This window comes from Pundamilia nyererei, unplaced genomic scaffold (genome assembly GCF_000239375.1).
Source record: "Pundamilia nyererei isolate P.nyererei 1_Seehausen unplaced genomic scaffold, PunNye1.0 scaffold00068, whole genome shotgun sequence".
NCBI classification, from domain to species: Eukaryota; Metazoa; Chordata; class Actinopteri; order Cichliformes; family Cichlidae; genus Pundamilia; species Pundamilia nyererei.
In genome coordinates, this window is record NW_005187469.1 from 1,142,949 (window position 1) to 1,163,699 (window position 20,751).

The 20,751-nt window shown below is 42.7% G+C and overlaps 1 protein-coding gene across 2 annotated transcripts; it reads left to right on the forward strand.

The window, feature by feature from the left end:
* The first annotated feature begins 32 nt into the window (after positions 1-32).
* On the forward strand, positions 33-20,751 carry LOC102192805 (myosin-9-like). 2 transcript variants are annotated; one of them, XM_013911638.1, is made up of 37 exons: positions 33-348; positions 4,076-4,266; positions 4,363-4,503; positions 4,616-4,772; positions 4,945-4,972; positions 6,212-6,305; positions 6,721-6,741; positions 7,929-8,021; positions 9,105-9,168; positions 9,566-9,664; positions 9,989-10,132; positions 10,736-10,831; positions 10,953-11,029; positions 11,111-11,305; positions 11,972-12,145; positions 12,359-12,532; positions 13,269-13,383; positions 13,542-13,732; positions 13,938-14,059; positions 14,882-14,951; positions 15,068-15,228; positions 15,371-15,479; positions 15,846-15,977; positions 16,136-16,342; positions 16,437-16,574; positions 16,704-16,827; positions 16,914-17,085; positions 17,188-17,400; positions 17,627-17,771; positions 17,866-18,072; positions 18,211-18,315; positions 18,574-18,726; positions 18,846-19,094; positions 19,412-19,624; positions 19,725-19,937; positions 20,249-20,410; positions 20,594-20,751. In XM_013911638.1, the coding sequence occupies exons 2-37, from the start codon at positions 4,081-4,083 to the stop codon at positions 20,732-20,734; spliced, it is 5,085 nt and encodes a 1,694-aa protein (XP_013767092.1). In that variant the 5' UTR covers positions 33-348; positions 4,076-4,080; the 3' UTR covers positions 20,735-20,751. The 2 variants fall into 2 exon arrangements, with proteins under 2 accessions (XP_013767092.1, XP_013767093.1); XM_013911639.1 differs by lacking the exon at positions 6,721-6,741.

Genomic DNA, 20,751 nt, shown 5'->3' on the forward strand with positions numbered 1-20,751 from the left:
GATTCAGAGCGACTCGCAAGTCCGCGTTTTTACGTGGAGCACTTGAACACCGCGCGAGGAGGGGGCGGGGCCGTTGGCTTACCTGCGAAAAATAAAACTGGGCCGATCCCAGGTGGAGTCGACGCATCCTCGCTGATCCACGCCTGAGCAGCAGGAGCGCTTGACGGAGCGGACAGCCGGCTGAAGACGCGACGAAGAGGAGCGGAGAGGTGGTGTTCTTGTGGCCCCTCCTGAGCAGCTGCTTGTTTTGTGAAGGTGTCGAGAAGGAGGTGGTGGAGGAGGACTGCTGCAAACACGAACGCAGGAAGGCGACTCATCACACCTGCAGTGCCTGTAGCTGAAAATCAGGTGTGTCACCTCGTTTCCTGCAGGTAGAGAGATAGAAATGCTGTAGCGAAGACTTCAAAGTAAGAAATTAAGAGATAAGATATGTAATGGCTCACACCTGGGCAGGTTCTCTCGTCAGGTGAAGCGCGTGCTCCATTATCGTCTCATTGACTGCGGAATTATTTCGACAACAATTTAAAGTGACTTTTTTGTATTTGTTGGCTGAGACGCGAGTTTGCAGACGTGTTTGTGTTCTCACACCTGTGAAACCAACAATCGGAGAGCTTTACTTCGACGGGCTTTAAACCTTCACAATAATTCAGAACTTTAGCCTCAAACAGCTGAATAAACTTCATGTGGGTTAAGTTTTATTTTGGTGGCCTGTATGAACTGCGTGGAAGGCTGCATGAAGTGATGACGATGACAATATGGCACAAACAAAATTTGAAGTAATTTGAGGTACCGAGAGCTCATGTTTGCCTTTTTTACAGAGTTTAATGCAGTTTTTGTCATTGTTGCACAAGATGAGTTGTTTGACTTCCTTCATGTAACAAACTGCACACACCCAGCTGCTATGTCTGTCTGCAGGGCACAAAATTGGAGAGCAGACACCAAAGAGGACAATGAGCAGTGCAGCAGCACACGAATTTTTTTTTATTTTATTTATTTTATTTTTTATTTATTTTTTTAAACTCTAAAAATTGTACGAAGGGCATATCTTGCAAAAACCGGTTGCTGATCATAATCAATTCTTCCTCTTTTGCAATTAAACTTCACTGTGACCACAAAATCAGCCAAGGTCCTGCAGAAAAAAACGCCATCTCACCCTCGGTGTCAGTCAGCTCTCTGCCTGTTACACAAAGTGAAATGCACAACATCTTCGGCTTAAAGTTGACTTTTCTGTTTTGACCTGTTTTTCACTCGTCCATCTACATCTTCCAGCCACGATCGTTTCACATATCAAACATCTTATGACTGCAGTCACATTTTAAACAATTCTCAACATCTCCTCAGTCTGTCACCCCACCGGCCTCGTATCACCAGCCAGGCTTCAGACGACAGGACTCGTGTTCTGTGTTAGGTAAGAGCCACAGAAGCCCGGATAAAGCCGGGATTGACTTGCGGCCAAGAACAAAAGAGAGCAGGCGAGTGGAGGAGATGCTGAAAACGTGATGAAGAACACAAGAGAGGTGGATTAAACGGGCCCTTGCAGACAATAGGAGAGCGTGTGCTGTGTTTGAGGGTGGATCTGTTTCCAGATGTGGTCAAGCTTCATCCCGACCTCAGCGGAGGTTCACCAGGACACGGATTTCGATAGCTAATGTTTGGATTTTAATTATAAAAGGAACAGAGAATACTGAAGTAGCTCATTTTGTTATTTTGTTCCACCGTGTCAAAATGTGCAAAGGCACTGTGTGCAACTTCCTGAGGAAGTTGGCCTGTTGGTGGCTTCATCAAAAAAGCCGCATGCATGTGAATCTAAAAAGTTTAGAGTAAAAGACTTTAGCCGTCATAGCTTAGCTTCACGCACACGACGCTCTGCAGGATTTCAGTCCTGAATTAAAGCAGAGGAAATGTCAGTGTGTTCCTCTTCCTCCCCCACTTATCTTCAAGACTTTGAGCACATAATGAACTTAGGAGAGACACAGATGACACCTTCTCCACTGATCCCTTTTATCCCTCGCTCTAAGCGCACTCGCACACTCTATCTGTGCCTTTATCTCTGCACAGAAACAAACACACACACCGCTCTGCTGTTTTTTGCATCATCCAACCTCTGATCCAAGAGACGTCGGCTCCTCTGAATGAGTCTCAGCATCGAGGGTGTGCAGGCTGCGCTCATGATGAACGCTCTTACAGCCCAACTTATCATTTCAGGATCATTCGATAAAACAGACCTGCATTTATATCCTTAATCGGTGAAGGATGGTGTTGATGTGTGGAAAACTTTATCTTCTACCTACAGTATCTACACTGAGTCTGATGTTTTGAGTTCTTTCCCGGCCTCTCTGCTTGGAGTTCAGTAGTTTCCGGCCTGCGTGATGCAGCTGAAACACTGGTTTTTCTAATGTTTGATTTTTTTCTAATATGACTTCAGGAAGGGGAAATGTTCCACTAGCTTAAGTCATCTAAAAGCTTTGAACATCAGGGGTGAGAACTGGTTCCAAATAGTTTGATCTATGAGAAGCTTATCATCTCCTTTTATCAGTGCTGGTTTGTCTCTTTTGTGCAACAAAGTGGAGTTGTTGCACGCTTCAGTCACAGACGTGCCTTTTTCTTGACAGAAAATGAAACGGTTGTTTAGTGGGCACGACTCAAAGCTCTAAGCTGTAAGTAAAAGATTATAAATCAGTGTTCATCTGAACAGAAACTCTTTTAATGGGGGGAAAAACTGGCTGTCAATAACTTTAATTTGCATTCACCATGTGCAAATTTTCTTGGCAAGGTCACATCCAGGTGATTATTTATTTAGGTTTTTAATGTCTTTCAGGGCATTTCTTTTTCTTTCTGCAGCCCCGAGTACTTCTCCAGGGTGTGGCTGGGGAATAATCACATTTCTCCACCTGTCCAGACTTGCTCCGACATTCCTTTCTACCACTCTGAGTGCAAAAGCGTCCGTCCACAGACCTCCGTCAGGCTTTTTACATATAGGCTCTACACAGAGCAGCATAGCTGCACATTTATCACCTGTGCTGGAACAGAGGGTCACGGATGACGAGCAGGAGTCGGGAATTTGTGGAATTCTGTGTAATGAGTTGGTGAGGAAGGAATGCGGGCCTGATGGGGAACAAAAGATGGACAGGTAGAAAAATAAAAGCAGTCGTAGAGCAGAGCACAGCTGAAAAGAGATTAATCATTTTGTCTGACTGCGATGAGCCTCAGGTCAATAATGTGATCCTGACATTAGTATCTGGGTTGATTGGCTGTCCCAGCTCTAGTTTAAAGTTAAAGGTGGTTGCAGGAAAAGAGGCTACATGGTCATAATGACACTGCGGGGAACAGCTGCAGAGCAGATGTCCAAACCTGTGGTGCAGTTCAGTTCTCATCATCTTCAAAAAGAACACAAACGCACACACACATAAGATGAGGTAGCACAGTCCTCAGTATTGGTGGTGTGATCTGAATCATTAATCTGAATATTTTTATTTACTCAGAGTTATCTCATTTGTGTCTTTAATTCAGTTACAACACAAAAGAGACAACGGGAAGGATGACGCGCAACAAAGCTGCCACTGTGAACACACTGCGTTCAGTGTCGTAAGCCTGCCTTTATGTAGAAATCTTTCAATGAATCAAACGTGCACAGTCACTTGGATGGTCTTAAATCTTGCACAACAATAAATGGGTTTGTTTTTTTTGGTACAGGCTGTGTAGATGACTTGGACTCATGAGTCATCTGCGTTTTAAATTGTATTTTTGCGTCGACTGTGGTTTTGAGGTTGGTAAACTCTGCAGCGTCTCTGGGAGCTTGTGATTTGAGACTCAAGAGCTTGTTCGCTGTACCTGCAAGAAATTCTGTCAAAATAATCCAGCGCATCATATCTCTAGCCCTTAATCTCACAGAAACGGCTGCTGTAAAGTAATGTGTGTACCCCTCTGTAAGGAGGTATTTTTAATTCTCACAGAAAGTTATTTTTTGCCCCAATAATTTCAGTGCTCTTGTCTGTAAGATGTGAAAGATCAGACTGTCAGTGTTTTGATATTTGTTAAAATCCTCTTGTTCTGTTTGCTTTGTTTTTTTTAAAAGCTACCATGACGGATGCAGACAAGTTCCTGTATGGGGACCGCAGTGCGCTGACCGACCCTCTGGCTCAGGCCGACTGGGCCACCAAGAAGCTGGTGTGGGTCCCCAGTGAGAAGATGGGTTTTGAGGCCGGCTCCATCAAAGAGGAGAAGGGAGACGAGTGCGTGGTGGAGCTGACGGACTCTGGCAAGAAGGTGAAACTGAAGAATCAACAAGCCTGTGTTGCAGTGTGTACTTTTTACTGTCCCAGCCTTGCTCAGCAAGCCTGACTCTGCTTCTGTTAATCTCAGGTGAAATTCAACAAGGATGACATTCAGAAGATGAACCCACCCAAATTCAGCAAGGTGGAGGACATGGCGGAGCTCACCTGCCTGAACGAGGCCTCTGTGCTGCACAACCTCAAGGAGAGATACTACTCCGGACTCATCTATGTGAGTGGGCAGGGATCTGTTTTTGTTGCATTTTAATGTCGCCGATCTTCCCGAAATCGATGTTGCTGCTGCTCCTCGTCGACTGATTGGTCTCGTGTTGTCTCTCGCGCAGACGTACTCCGGCCTCTTCTGCGTTGTGATCAACCCGTACAAACACCTGCCCATCTACAGCGAGGAGATCGTGAACATGTACAAGGGCAAGAAGAGGCACGAGATGCCCCCTCACATCTACGCCATCACAGACACGGCCTACAGGAGCATGATGCAGGGTAAGGCAGCTGTAAAATTAGTTTTAAACACGTCCATACTCCATCAGCTCAATGATGTACCGTACAAAGATGTAATTAGAAATTTAGTGGCACGCTTAAGGAAAATAATGTTTAAAATGTCACACACTTCACCTTAGTTTCTGATCTGGAGTCTCATCTTTCTCTTTTACAGATCGTGAAGATCAGTCCATCCTCTGCACGCAAGTCTCTCTTTTTTTGTTCATTTTTTTTTGTTTTTGCAAAAACAAATTACAATCATTGCACCTTTGTTTGCGCTACTTTTTTTTTTCTTGTAGCGGAAAGTTTGACATCATGCGTTATATCCAGTGCCTAATATTTAGTCTAGAAGTTTCATTTTCAGAGCAAAACTTTAAGCTTTTTTTTTTAATTTAAAAAATTTGATGTCTCAGTTTTTAGAAGTGTGTCCTCCTTCATGCTAACACTGTAGTAAAGCTTAAGGAGGTCTTCCATTAGACACTTGACTAAATTATTTGATTGTTCTAGACTCCCAAAGGCCATAAAAACACTGTCATTACCTCAGTTGATGGTGCACCTGTCAAGACTTCGTGAAATAAAACAAAGCACATGACACACAGAAGCAGAGCGTGGAAAAGTCCACCCCACAGTCACTGGGGTTTGTGGGCATTAGTTTATTCACAGCTGTCTTAAAGTCTGAAGCAAACACCACCACACCGGGTTTGGTATCTGTATGAGGTGTGTAGTGGTATGTCATGTTGGAGTCTTCATCAATGTGATGCTGACAAGACAAAGAACACTGCATGTTCAGATGTAACTTTGCAACAGATGTTATTTCCTCCTGGCAGACCTTCCAAACAGCCGTATTTGTTCAGTCTTTTTCTAACTATACTGTTGTGAACTTTGATATTTCAAGTGGTGCGCGGTCTGACTTTGGAGTGGCTCTCCTGGGAAGATTGTCAGTTTTGAATGCTTTGTTTGGAAATGACCGTATAACCCCACGCTGACAGGCAGCAGCATCTGATTCTCTAAAATCGCTGCTGATGTCTTTCCTCGTCGTCACCACAATGACTCGTATCTGAACGCGTCAGACCTGCAAACCCTCGAAACTTCTGCTTTTACAGAGGCGCTCAACACTCGCTGATGATCGGTCAATAAAGTGCATTTAAATAGCGGCACCTGGCTGCTACTTACAATCTTAATTCCTGTACAAGCAGCAAAGGTGTGCTTTAGTTTTTCACACACTGCTTCTGCATTTTGGCTTAGTTTTTATTAAATAAATGGCTTAAGGTTATGCTGATATAAATCCATAGACTTCCATCATATATCACTTTAACCTCAAACTGCATCAGTATTTACTTAAATTTCTGCAAATTGATAACTGACGTAAAAGCAACAACAAGACAGAAAAATATCAGTTCTAAATTAATCATAATGCATGTGTGTAAATCTCTCTGCTGCAGTGGGGAGTCAGGAGCAGGAAAAACAGAAAACACCAAGAAAGTCATTCAGTATCTTGCTCATGTCGCCTCATCCTTCAAGTCCAAAAAAGACCAGGTTAGTAAATCATCGTCGCTTCCTTTTGCACAAACGTTGAATTACCTGGTCCTCCCTCCCCTCTTCTGACATCAAGTATCAGTAGATTTCCTTGTTAGTCCATCTGTTTAACGTGCTTTACTCGAGGAAGCTGTGTGCGACCGCATTCCTATTTCAGGCCTCGACGTGCCCGCCTCACCTCTGCGGCGGCTCCAGCTGAAGCAGAACGCAGATGTGTTTGTGCACGTGTGTGTTCATGTACTACTCATGTTAAATGTAGGTTATTCAGCAGGACCGGACACGAGCTGCTTAATTAATCATTTCTTGAGTCACCAGGTGACAGCAGGTTTCCTCTGCAGTCATGTAATACTTGCACTGAAGATGGCATCAAATATGTTCAACTTTCTTTTTTTTTTTTCTTCTACTTTTTCTCCAGGGCTCTGCTGTGTTGTCACATGTGAGTTCATTTATGACCTCATAAATGTCCACTTAAGTTTTCTCTACTAACCAATTTTGTTTTCTTCACATTGAAGAAAATGCATTCAAGATTACACAAAACGAAGCATTATAATGGCTTCAAAGGAGCAGCTTGGGGAAATGTGCTTTCTGGCTGAGGAAAGACCATTTGTATCTTTAAGATCAAGCACTTAGCTTTGGAAAAAGACTTAAAGCATGTGGAAACTGCAAACCCACAAAACATGTTATTTCATCTTAGTTTCAGCTGTGTAACAACACAATTTTACCAAGCAGGAATGCACAAAACTTCCCATTTAAAAACAGCACTTTCCATATTTTGTATTTATAGTTGGCTGTGTACAGGGTGTAAAATGATAAGATTAAGATTAGTAACTTCCAATCGAGGCCACTCTGATGGTTTCAACTGAATATTATTTTACAAATTTGAGTTTTATTGATTACATTTTTAATTAACCAGATGTTTGTAATCAACAACTCAGCAATTTGTTCCAAAAACTTAAAGCAAATTTAAAAAAACCTAATGCACAAAGGCCAATAACTTTTTCTTCTCGCTCCTTCCAGTGCTGCACTTTCTCACTGATTCTCGTTATATTTGGGTTCAGTTTTTGCCTAATGATAAAGACGGCTACACTGCAAAAATAAAAATTTCATTCACATTAAAGAATCTTTTGTGGTTTGAGGAAATAAAGGGAAACGAGACAAACATTTCCCACTCCACCCAGCAGCAGTTTTTTAAACTCTCTCTCTGTTTGCTCAGTTGCTGCGATTTGTCATTGTTGTGTGACTGTATACAGATTGTTGGAATCTACCTGCATTTCCTTTTGGGGTTTTTGACTAACCTGCATGTGTGCTGCTTGTGATCCCTTGTTTGTGCATGCATGGACAGAAAATCTTACAGGGATTTTGTGCTTGAGCGGGCTTGCTGTGCAGTGGGAATGTGCAGGAGTGTGTGTAATAATGCCTTTTTCTGAGGCTGTTGTTTTAATTGTGCAGACACAATTGTTTATAATAAAGTAAATAAGTTGCTGCACACTTGTTTTCCACTCGCTAGCCACAGAGCTGCAGGAAAAGTGGTCTAAACTTGCGCTTGCTTAACCAGCGTCCATCTGAGTGTCACATTAAACCACTGAATCCAACTCTGTTGTGGCTCCGACTTCTCTCTGTCAGGGGGAACTGGAGAAGCAGCTGCTGCAAGCAAACCCGATCCTGGAGGCCTTTGGCAACGCAAAGACTGTAAAGAATGACAACTCCTCAAGATTTGTAAGAGCTGCTCTTTTTCTATTTTCTTTAAATTTTCAAAACAAGCTTTGAAAAGGGTTCAAACAGCAGAAGCTACCAACTTTTTCTGCCTAGCATGTATGACGCAACAACACTTGACACTTGGGATGAATGCAAAAGTGCTTGAAATGAAGGCATCCGGACTTCTGTCTGTAGTTCTTAAAGATGTTTCTCCTCTGATTCAGGAGGTCTTTTCAGTTTTTAAAAACTGATGGAGAGTCACAGATAATTAACGCAAGTTAGATACCAAGTCCTGAGAGTTGCCGATCCACCCACCCTGTAAACATTCGAGTCATTAAGGGTCACATGAGCCAAGGTGTGAGTGGGGAAGAGATTTCAAGACTCCGTCGTAGATCTGAGAGCTGCTGTTCAGTGACGCTCATTCACAGTGGACCTAGATGGCCTCATTCACTCCTTTGAAACAGTGTAACGTGTGAACGTCGTTCATTTCAAGCACTTAAACTACTGCAACCCGGATGACCGGGAAATCAGTAGACACAACCAGGGTTTTTAAATCTTTTCAGTCATAAACTCAGGACACATTTTGGGAGAATCACATTGACATTTAAGAGTCTCGTGTTTGTTTGTTTTTTTGTTTTGTTTTTAAATGTGGTGCACATCAGTTTTTTTTGTTTTGTTTTTTTTAAGTTTTATTGTCACATGTGCAGTAAAGACACTTATTTCTGTCCGATAAAATTATTCCCTCCAAAACACCAAATCCCCAAATAAACATACATAACCAAAACAAATAATTTAAAAAAACCCTCCAATAGTGTAGTTTTCTTTTTGTTTTTTGTAGTTGTATTTCTTAAATAGTACTTACAATAGAAATATCAACTTTGAAAGACTCTGAGCTACAAAAGGTTATCTACATGTTTATACAACTACCAGGAAATGGTCCACCTTGGATCTCACACTGGTGAAAGATGCTGCCTGAGTAGAAGTTCCTGCTGTTTGGTCCAAATGTGTTGATTATTTTCAGACAAAGTCTATAAACGTTTGGTGAAAATTGACTTAATGTCTTTTTGTGGTGGATTTATTTAAAAATATATATATATTTTTCAGGGAAAATTCATCAGGATCAACTTTGATGTCAATGGTTACATCGTTGGAGCCAACATTGAAACTTGTATCCTTTTAAAACTTGATTTCTTCTGGCCTAATCTGAAAAAAAGAGCTAATGTTCCCGTGAACTCTTACACCTCTTTCCCAGGGGCAGCATTGACGGTGAGCCAAGCGGGGCACTAGCCACCCTCACAAATGTAAAAATTCTGGAGGCGTTTCTGCTCTTTGCCAAACCTTGCACCTGTTAAGTTCTGATTTATGCATCATTAAAAGTAGTCTGGACATTTGGCCTTCCTGTAAGAAAAGGACTGAAGTTCAGATAAAGTGATGAATAAAATCTGAGGGCTTCAAAGGTGCCAAACAGATTAAATTAATCACTTTACCATGAACTGGTTTTTCTTATAGATGACGCTGTGCTGCTGCTCTTCCTTTTGATGTTTTGTCCTTGATTGAATTGTCAGATCTTTTGGAGAAGTCTCGAGCTGTGAGACAAGCTAAAGACGAGAGGGGCTTCCACATCTTCTACTACATGCTGACGGGAGCCGGGGAGAAGCTGCGCTGTGAGCACTGAAACCCTTTTCTCACAGCATGAATGTAATGAGAGGCTGCACAGAGCCAAGTCACTGTGCCAGCCCTGCCAGCTGCATGTGCTTTACATTTTTAATCACTGCAATCTATGAGGAACTCCTAGTAATGCATCAGAAATGGCCGACTTGGGCCGCGATGATGGAGCTTCACTTTTTCTTCACTCCGTCGTTACAGCCACTGCGACTGCAGAGCTCTGTTTGCGGTTGAGCCAATGCAAGGCCCAAATCTTCAGCTTTACAGAAATAAAATGAAGAGTACTTGGTGAATCAATCTCTCTCCTTCTCGTTATTATCCAGCGGAGTTGTGTTTGGAGGATTACAGCAAGTACCGTTTCCTGTCCAACGGACATGTGACCATTCCCGGACAGCAGGACAAAGACCTGTACGCCGAAACCATGGAGGCCTTTAACATCATGAGCATCCCAGATGAAGAAATAACTGGTACTTATAATTTTGTTTATTTTAACTATCGGTTAGTCTGCAAGTTAATTTTGTGACTAATTGATTTTAATAATGCTTTTTAAGGTTTTCCACACACGTCTTACCTGGTGGTGGTGTTGTGGTTTTTTTTTTTTTTTGTTTCTCAAATCTCACATTTTTAGGCATTTATTTTAAATTGCAAAGAAATGCTATTTTATGTTTAAATAAGATGCGTGACAAGTTCAAGAAAAGACTTTAATGCATGTGATTTGGTGTGACATCACCATGATGCTGTTGCACAAACTTGGGAAAGGCTAGAAAAGCTTTGGGAAGTTGGGTTAAGTCGTGTATAGAGTAGACATACTACTTATACAACTCAAGGTTAATTTTAGTCTGAACAACCTTACACCGTGGACTCCTACACCATTCAGTTGTTGCGGGCTGGGTCGACCTGATGTGTCTCGGGAGGTGGACGTCAGGTTATGTGTAAGGTTACAGCGCAGGGTTTAAAAATTGCGTTCTAGTTATGCCTTTGATTTCCCAGATAAGTCCGAATATCTTTTGGGTGTTTTTAATTTGCGAGGTGACCAGACATGCTGACATTGACTTTTGTTTCTTGGTCAGGCCTGTTGAAGCTGGTGTCTGCCGTGCTGCAGTTGGGGAACATGACTTTCAAAAAGGAGCGCAACTCTGACCAGGCCTCCTTGCCCGATGACACCGGTATACGCATTTACACACACCATCATCGTCTTGTCCTCTATGCGTGCCTTCAGCTGCATGCCATTTCATTCACGCATCAACCTTTGCATGCTCCAATATGATACCCGTGTTTCACCCCCAGCTGCTCAGAAAGTGTGCCACCTACTTGGCATCAATGTGACCGACTTCACACGAGCCATCTTGTCTCCAAGAATCAAGGTCTGAAAATCTGTGATTGTTGTCGTGTCATGTCATTTTAGGAACACATTTCATCCACATGTGTCCTGTTCCTTTCTCCAGGTTGGTAGGGACTATGTGCAGAAGGCCCAGACTCAGGAGCAGGCCGAGTTTGCAGTCGAGGCTCTGGCCAAAGCCTCCTACGAGAGGATGTTCCGCTGGCTGGTCATGAGAATCAATAAGGCCTTGGATAAGACCAAGAGGCAGGGAGCCTCTTTCATTGGTATCTTGGATATCGCTGGATTTGAGATCTTTGAGGTACATTTAGACTTAAATATTGTCTGTTTGATTTTGCATCCTGCAGAGAGAGGAGAGGGAAAGTTCAATCAAAATAATACAAGCACATGAGTTTAAATACCAGGGATCCACCAGCCGAAACAAGGGACAATCAACATCTGTAACATGATAGCAGTGAGAGTGAAAGGGAAGGTTTACAAGTTGAAGATGCTCAGATTTTCATCGGGGGTGAGCAGAACAGTCAAGATTACAAATGAGTTCGTCAGAGAGGGAGAGCCCAGGCTGAGTGGTTTGGACACAGAGATGAGGGATGGTGAATATACTGGACAAAAGGATGTTAAAGATGGAGCAGCCAGGTAGGAGAAAAGGAGGACCACACAAAAGCTTCATGGATGTAGGGAGGGACATGCAGAGGGTTGGGAGTAGGAGAGGATCTGCAGTGGTGAGCCTTAAAGGGAGCAGCCGAAAGATTTAACTTGTGTATATACTTCTATACTACACCAGGTTTAGCAATTCAAACTGTGTAACCTCATGATTTTTCAGCATAAATATTATAAATGTAAATTATTTAAAAAATAATCAGTTTATTTCTACAAGGGAAAAATGTTTTATTTTCCATTCACTGAAATGACTCTGTCCTTTGTTGTTATGTGTGTGGGTTTTTTTTTTTTTCTCTTCCCCCTGCAGCTGAACTCGTTTGAGCAGCTCTGCATCAACTACACCAACGAGAAGCTGCAGCAGCTCTTCAACCACACCATGTTCATCCTGGAGCAGGAGGAGTACCAGAGGGAGGGCATCGAGTGGAGCTTCATCGACTTCGGCCTCGACCTGCAGCCCTGCATCGACCTCATTGAAAAACCTGTATGTTGACTTATAGTTGTCATTTCTCCTCCGGCAGTAACTGTCTTAACCTGGAGCGACGCCTCTGATTAATTACGTGTGTTCTGCAGAAATTTCCGCTTACGTTCTTCACAGCAAACAGTTGTGCAATAATTGTGGCATGGAAACCAAACTTCATGATTAAGTGGATTCCTCTGAAGTGTGTGTGTGTGTGTGTGTGTGTGTGTGTTACAGGCCAGTCCTCCTGGTATCCTGGCCCTGCTGGATGAAGAGTGCTGGTTCCCCAAAGCCACTGACAAGTCGTTTGTGGAGAAGGTGTCTCAGGAGCAGGGCTCACACCCCAAGTTCCAGAAACCCAAAAAACTCAAGGATGATGCAGATTTCTGCATCATTCACTATGCTGGAAAGGTCAGATGTGAAATCATTTTTATTTTAGTCTTAATTAGTATTTATTTTAATAAATAAATGATACACAACAACATTTTTAGTAGTAACTGAAATCTTATAAATTCTGTTCCTGAACCTGTAAATAAGCCTTGAAATCACTTTTGCTGTATTATCTCACAAGTATACAAACTACTTTAGGAGTGATGTATTATAAGTTTACTTTGTCCATGTATTTCCGGCTCCTTACTACTTTGCTATTCTTAAATGATGAGTGTAATTTTCAGATACTCTAACGCTGTATTTGAGTCAGATGACAGTCACTTTGATGTTTCTTCCAGTTTTTGAAAGGGAGTTTTTCCTTCCCACCGTCGCCGAGTGTTTTCTCGTAGATCATCTGATTATTTGGCTTTTTTTTTTTCTTTTTCTGTTGCAACACAAAGCACCTTTAGGCAACTGTAACTTGGGGATTTATAAATAAAACGGAAAAATATTAAGGTCACAACTTGAGTAATGTACTTTCTACGTGCCACTAGATGGCAGCAAAATGACAGCCCACACAGCATTCATCCATCAGTGTATTTTCTGAACCGCTTATCCAGTTCAGGGTCACGGAATACAAAAACATGTTTACCAGCTGCATGATTTATTCATTGCAGCAAAGCATCAGGTTCTATATAAAATGGGGCATTTGAAGCACAAACTTAAAAATAAGGCCGAGGTTGCTGATCATCCTGTGTTTTACATCCGTCTCCTGCAGGTGGACTACAAGGCAAACGCATGGCTGATGAAGAACATGGATCCTCTGAATGAGTGTGTGGCCACTTTGCTCAATCAGTCTACAGACAAGTTTACCTCTGACTTGTGGAGAGATGGTAGGTCATGTGACTGACTTTATCTGTGTATCCAGGAGGCCCAGTTCTTTGAGTGTGAGGCATAAAAATTTAGATTCACTAGTGTCAGCACCATTAAGAGCCAAGTCACACAATGATCAACACAGCTGAACTCAGTTGTGCTCTGTGCATCTTAACAGTGGATCGTATCGTCGGCCTGGATAAGGTGGCAGGAATGTCGGACTCTGCGCAGGGTGCGTTCAAAACTCGAAAGGGTATGTTCCGCACCGTGGGTCAGCTTTACAAGGAGCAGCTGACTAACCTCATGACCACCCTTAGAAACACCAACCCCAATTTTGTCCGCTGCATCATCCCGAACCACGAGAAGAAGGTACTGAATAAACAAACTGATGCCACACTCGATGAATTTCTCAGCACTGCAGATAGACTGTTGCATCAGTCACGTGTCGTGATTAAAACTGATCATGTGCATCTGCCAACTTGAGCCTGTTTATCTGAACCGTGAAACTGACAGCATTTCTAGGATTAATAGACGGAACACATGAATCCATCTTTTCAATCGTTTCTTCCTCCAGGCTGGGAAACTGGAAGCTCACCTGGTTCTGGACCAGCTCAGGTGTAACGGAGTCTTGGAGGGGATTCGGATCTGCAGACAGGGCTTCCCCAACCGCATCGTCTTCCAGGAGTTCAGACAGAGGTAGGTTTTTTGTTTTTGTTTTTGTTTTTTACACAAAAAAAAAACCCAAAACAACAAAACAGCAGATTGTGGGGTTTTTTTTGTTGTTTTTTTTCTGTCATCTTTTTTAAATTTTTTTTTTTATACATTTATATAAGAGGTTTAGGCTCATTTTTTCCCACTGCTAAATAAACTCTCCCATGAGGGCATTTCATACAAGAATGATGGGCTGTTATTTAAATTGTATTCATTCTTTAAATACTGTAAATGTTGATATCCTAATTAAACCACCTCGGTGTCTAAGTAGAACAACAGCAGTCTGAATGCTAAATAATCTCCAAATTATTTTCTCATTAACTTGAGGCAACAACTTGATTTTTTTTTTAAAATTTATTTATTTAATGTGCAATTGGGGAAAATATCTCCCCTTAAGGAAATGGTTATATTAATTTATTCTGCAGTGCAAAAACTAAAAATGTAAACTGGAGCAAACCACACATCTGGTCAAATCTACATACAAATCTTTATTCTTAGTTTTCTTGCAAATAAACAAACTGAACCAGTCTCACAACATACGTAGGTCACAAACATGAAAATGATCTACATTCGATTTTAATCAGAAGTGTTCAGGATGTCCCATTTAGTTCTGCACACTCAACACGTCAAGTACACAACACTTTGTTATGTACACTTTATTTTTGGGCGGGGTTTCCAAACAGGAAAGGACAGAAAAAACAGCCTATTTGTTTCATTACATGGATTTGATTTTACAGATTAGTTTTGACCCTGAAAGTGTCAGCCTTTTTATCTGCTAATTGATTTAATGGTGATCTTCTCTCTCAGGTATGAAATCCTCACTCCTACCGCTATTCCAAAGGGATTTATGGACGGCAAGCAAGCCTGTGTGCTCATGGTAAGAACAACACAATCTGATCAGCTGTAGAAGCTTTCAATTTATCATAAGAGCAAGAGGACTCATCACAAGTCTTGTTTTGTTTCACTGAAACACTTCCCTGTTCTGCATGTCAGATCAAAGCCCTGGAGCTCGACTCAAACCTGTTCCGCATCGGTCAGAGCAAAGTGTTCTTCAGGGCTGGAGTCCTGGCCCACCTGGAGGAGGAGAGGGACATAAAGATCACTGATGTGATCATCAGCTTCCAGGCCTGGTGCAGAGGATATGTGGCCCGCAAGTATGAGACATCAGCTATTTTATTTTATTTTATTTCAGCTAGCACCTTTGCACATGGGCAACATTGGAGCATGCTGTGATTTCTTACTCAGTTCTCATAATCTGGTCTGCAGGGTAATCTTTATTTGTTATTCTAATTATAGAGCGTTCACCAAGAGGCAGCAGCAGCTGACAGCCATGAGGGTTATCCAGCGAAACTGTGCTGCCTATCTCAAACTCAGGAACTGGCAGTGGTGGAGACTTTTCACCAAGGTAACAGACAAATATTGGGTGTTGTTTTTTTGTTTTTGTTTTTTTTGGGGGGGGGTTCATGGGTGGGGTTAGAGATATGACTTGGGACAAACGTAAGCAGTGATTAAGTAAGCAGACCAGATTGATTGGTTTCAAGGCCACTCCTTGTGTGACAAATGACATTAATTATTTTAGAAAACTTAAAGTTTAATTAAATTAGTTAATTAGTTTTAAGAGTTTACCTGAACTTGCCAAACTGTCTCCAATCAGGTTTTGTTATTTTAGTGTTGGTATGTTCACTCTTTTTGCTTTCAGTTTCTCTTGAGTGCCATTTTACCACTTTTTTCCTTTTCTTTTTTTTTTTTTTTCCCTTCTTCACTCCTCCAGGTGAAGCCTCTGCTGCAGGTGAGTCGGCAGGAGGAGGAGATGCTGGCCAAGGAAGAGGAGCTGATTAAGGTGAAGGAGAAACAAGAGAAGGCTGAGGAGCTGATCAAAGAATATGAGGCCAAGCAGCAACAGGTAAGAATCACATATTAACCTTTTTGATCAGTTAAATTTTCTCTTGTGTGAATGTGGCAAAGTTTAAACCAAGAACATAAAAAAAAATTCATAACACACATGTCACAATGAGAAGTCTTCTGAAGCTTGAAGATTTAACCTTTGTTCTCCTCTGGTAGCTGAATGCAGAGAAATCGGCTCTTCAGGAGCAGCTTCAGGCTGAGACGGACCTCTGTGCCGAGGCTGAGGAGGTGCGATCCCGTCTGACCATCAAGAAGCAGGAGCTAGAAGAAATCCTCCACGACATGGAGTCTCGCCTGGAGGAAGAGGAGGAGAGGGTCGTTCAGATGCAAATTGAGAGAAAAAAGATGCAGCAGAACATCACGGTCTGTAAAGTCCTGGCGACGGGCTTTAAGAGAAGTCAATGTTCTTTTGGAAAGGTTATTAATATCATTTATTTGTATTTATTGGTTCATACAGGAACTTGAACAGCAGCTGGATGAGGAGGAAGCAGCCAGGCAGAAGCTCCAGATGGAGAAAGTGACTACAGATGCCAAGCTGAAGAAACTCGAGGAGGGCATGATGGTGCTGGATGACCAGAACAACAAGCTTAACAAGGTGTTGTACATCATGCTAACTTCCCCATACTGATGATTTCACAATACAAAGAATATTTCTTTAACCCTGAAATATTCCAGCAGAATAACAACAATTTAAATGTTCATGTTTTATACATTTTTACCTCAGGAGAAAAAACTGCTGGAGGAGAGGGTTTCCGAGTTCACCACCAACCTTGCTGAGGAGGAAGAGAAGTCCAAAAGCTTGCAGAAACTCAAGAATAAACATGAAGCCATGATCACAGATTTGGAGGGCAAGTGTTTATCATTGAGGTTGTTTTTGAATCTACTGTGAGTCGATTGCAGTTTTTCCTACTTTATTTTTTTCTTCTTAATGCAGAACGTCTGAGAAAAGAGGAGAAGGTGCGCCAGGAGTTGGAGAAGAACCGACGTAAACTTGAGGGAGACTCGACTGAGCTCCATGACCAGATTGCAGACCTGCAGGCCCAGATTGCTGAACTCAGAGCTCAGCTGGCCAAAAAAGAGGAGGAACTCCTGGCTGCACTTGCTAGGTTAGTCCAATACTTAATTCATTTAGGGTAGGCTTACCCTAACCCTAACTAACAAAAGGAAGACTGGCTTTGTTTTATTAACTCTTTCTGCCTAACCTCCAGGATTGAGGAAGAATCTGCAGCCAAGAACACGGCCCAGAAGAAGATAAGAGAGCTTGAGGCCCAGATCTCAGAGCTCCAGGAGGACCTGGAGATGGAGAGGCAGGCACGGTCCAAGTCTGAGAAACAACGGCGAGACCTCGGAGAGGAGCTGGAGGCACTCAAGACTGAGCTGGAGGACACTTTGGATACCACTGCAGCACAGCAGGAGCTGAGGTGACAGTCAGGCTTGCATAGATGTGACCCAACAATTTATTGGAAAATGAGATAACCGATTCCTTTCAAGTTCTGGACCTTAAGTCTGTTTATGTTTACTTGAACAATACAAGTCTGTATGTTAGGAGATTCAAGACTAAGATAGCCCTTCATCAGTTACTGAATGTAAACGAACTGTTTGAGATTTGTGCTTCTGGTCATTTATTTCCTCCTCCTGTCCATGCAGGAGCAAGCGTGAAAGTGAGGTTGCCCAGCTGAAGAAGACACTCGAGGATGAGGCCAAGGCTCATGAGCAGCAGATGGCCGATATGAGGCAAAAACACAGTCAGGCATTCGATGAGCTCAACGAACAGCTGGAGCAGGCCAAAAAGGTTATTTAAAAACTGGTCAGAAGATGGTGTCAGCAGTCATCTTAAAAATAAATAAATAAATAAAAAATAAAAATGGTGTTTGTTGCTCCTGCAGAACAAAGCATCAGTGGAGAAAACAAAGCATGCCCTGGAGAGCGAGTTGAATGAGCTGCAGATCGAGCTGAAGACTCTGACTCAAGGTAAGGGGGACTCGGAAAACCGTCGCAAGAAGGCCGAAACCCAGGTTCAAGAACTGCAGGTCAAACATGGAGAAAGTGAGCGCCAGCGGAAGGAGCTCGCCGACAAGATAACCAAGATGCAGGTATGACTAGTCATCTGGCAGGGGTGATTTATTTAAGGGGTAGAAGGTTGATTTAACCGCTTGTACAGGAGGAGGATGTAGCTGCAAGTGAATTGTTATTTAATGGACTTTTTTTTTTTTCTTTTTCATCATATCTAGTCAGAGTTGGACAATGCAAACAGCCTTTTGAGTGCAGCAGAGGGCAAGAACATCAAATCCAGCAAGGACCTTTCTTCAGTGGAGTCTCAGCTGCAGGATGCACAGGTGAAAATGCCAAAATTCATTATTACTTCTAATGAAAAGGGTTTATTTTTTTAGTTTATATGCTATAAAACTTAGCTACACATATTATATTCAAGGACAGAAAATGCAGAAATAATAATTTCATGTTACTTTTTTGTATAAAGAAAAAGATTTTTAATAAAAGTAATTCAGGGTGGACATCACTGGTCGAAGTCCTGAGCAAACCAGTAATAAGTTATTGTACTTCTCGGATTATATTCTATTTCCTTCACTGAACAGGAGCTGCTTCAAGAGGAGACTCGTCAGAAGCTCTCCCTCTCCACACGCCTGAGGCAGCTGGAGGAGGAGCAGAACAGCCTGCGGGAGCTGCTGGAGGAGGGGGAGGAAAACAAGAAGAACGTGGAGAAGCAGGTTTCCACTCTGCAGACCCAGGTCGGTCCACAATGCAATACAACACAGCAGCCAATAGAGATCTTCTCCTCTGCTGTAACCTTGATTCAGTTACCACAGATCAAGAACGTCTACAAATGTTTCTTTTTCCCCCGCCTCAGTTGGCGGACATGAAGAAGAAGCTGGAACACGAGGCCTCGTCGTTCGAGGGGGCCGAGGAGAACCGCAAGAAAATCCAGCGGGAGTTGGAGAGCATGACACTGCAGCTGGAGGAAAAGACGGCAGCATATGACAAACTGGACAAGACAAAAACCCGTTTACAGCAGGAGCTGGATGACCTCATGGTGGACCAGGACCATCTGAGGCAGATCGTGTCCAACCTGGAGAAAAAGCAGAAGAAGTTTGATCAGGTATCAAAGGGCCATAAGAGCAGACTGTTTCCTACTGTCCTAGTGAGATGTGATTAGTGGTTATATTTCTTTCTTTAATATGCATATAAAGTCGGATTGTTGTTGTGTATGAAGGATTGTTTGCTCAACACAGTAACGGAGAAAGTAAAGAACCGAGACGTTGACAAAAAGTCATGTACCTCTCACACATAATCGATTTTAAAATATTACGGGTGTGGTAGAGTAACCTGATTTCTCAGCCACTTGAGTTGAAGAAGAAAGTGGATCTTTTGCTTCACAAATGAAGCATTTTATTTCTGCTGTTCTTCTCCTGTTAGATGCTGGCAGAGGAAAAAAGTATTTCTACTCGGTACGCTGAGGAACGCGACAAGGCTGAGGCTGAAGCCAGAGAGAAGGAGACACGAGCACTGAATCTGGCTCGTGAGCTGGAGACCATGACGACCCTGAAGGACGAGTTGGACCGAACCAACAAACAGTTCAAAGCTGAGATGGAAGACTTGGTCTCGTCCAAAGACGACGTCGGCAAGAATGTAAGACGGTGCCGGCGTCCTTTACTTGTCTCAGCAGAAGTTGGTCATGAGCAACACTTTACTCAAAATCTGTTTATCAATGCAAACTGCTCACCTTCAGGTTCATGACCTGGAGAAATCCAAGCGTGCCATGGAGCAGCAGCTGGAGGAGATGAAAATCCAGCTGGAGGAGCTCGAGGATGAGCTGCAGCTCACAGAAGATGCCAAGCTACGTCTGGAGGTCAACCTGCAGGCCATGAAGACCCAGTTTGAGCGAGACCTGCAGGCCAGAGACGAGCAGGGAGAAGAGAGGAGGAAGCAGCTTGTTAAACAGGTTCCACAGAGAATTTACAAACATATTATGGCAAGCAGAGGAATCTTTACAAGAAAGCACCACACAGGGATTGAGCTCGCTGTTTGACCCCCAAGCTGGTAGGGGGAGCTCCTTATTAAACACTTGCTTGTGCTACACAAAAAAGCTTAACCGAACTCACTTATGGTACTGCATCTAAACAGCAGCACATGTCCCAAGGCATGATGGGAGAACTCTCTTAGCTCCCCCAACACGTCACAAAATAATTACTTTCCAGATATATAATATTTGGCTGAGCCATGATTTCTTTCTTACCCATTTTAACCTCGAAGGTGCGAGAGATGGAGGTTGAGCTGGAGGATGAGCGCAGGCAGCGCGCTCTAGCCCTCTCATCTAAGAAGAAACTGGAGACGGACCTGGCCGACCTCGAAGCCCAGATCGATGCTGCCAACAAGGGACGCGATGACGCCCTCAAACAGCTGAAAAAACTCCAGGTAAAATATGAAAGCATGCATCCATAAACAGAGACTTGTCACTCTAAAATTAGACTATTATACACTTACAGATGCCATAAAACCAATTACCACCCATTGTCATAGTTTTTAATCTTTTGTAAAATGAGCTGACAGCCTGTATTTAAAGGTTCACCTTAAATACATTTCATGTCCACACTCCAGGCCCAAATGAAAGATATAATGAGAGAGCTGGATGAGCTTCGTTTGTCCAGAGATGAAGCTGTCAATGAAGCCAAAGAGAGTGAGAAGAAGCTCAAGACCTTGGAGGCGTCTATGCTGCACTCCCAGGAGGTATGGAGATGAAATGGCGATTACAGAGT

Coding starts and splice junctions, on each gene's coding strand:
- LOC102192805 (XM_013911638.1), top strand. CDS start 4,081: ATGACGGATGCAGACAAGTTCCTGTATGGGGACCGCAGTGCGCTGACC. Junction 13,733..13,937: donor TCCCGAACCACGAGAAGAAG/GTACTGAATAAA, acceptor TTCTTCCTCCAG/GCTGGGAAACTGGAAGCTCA. Junction 17,401..17,626: donor GCAGCACAGCAGGAGCTGAG/GTGACAGTCAGG, acceptor CTGTCCATGCAG/GAGCAAGCGTGAAAGTGAGG.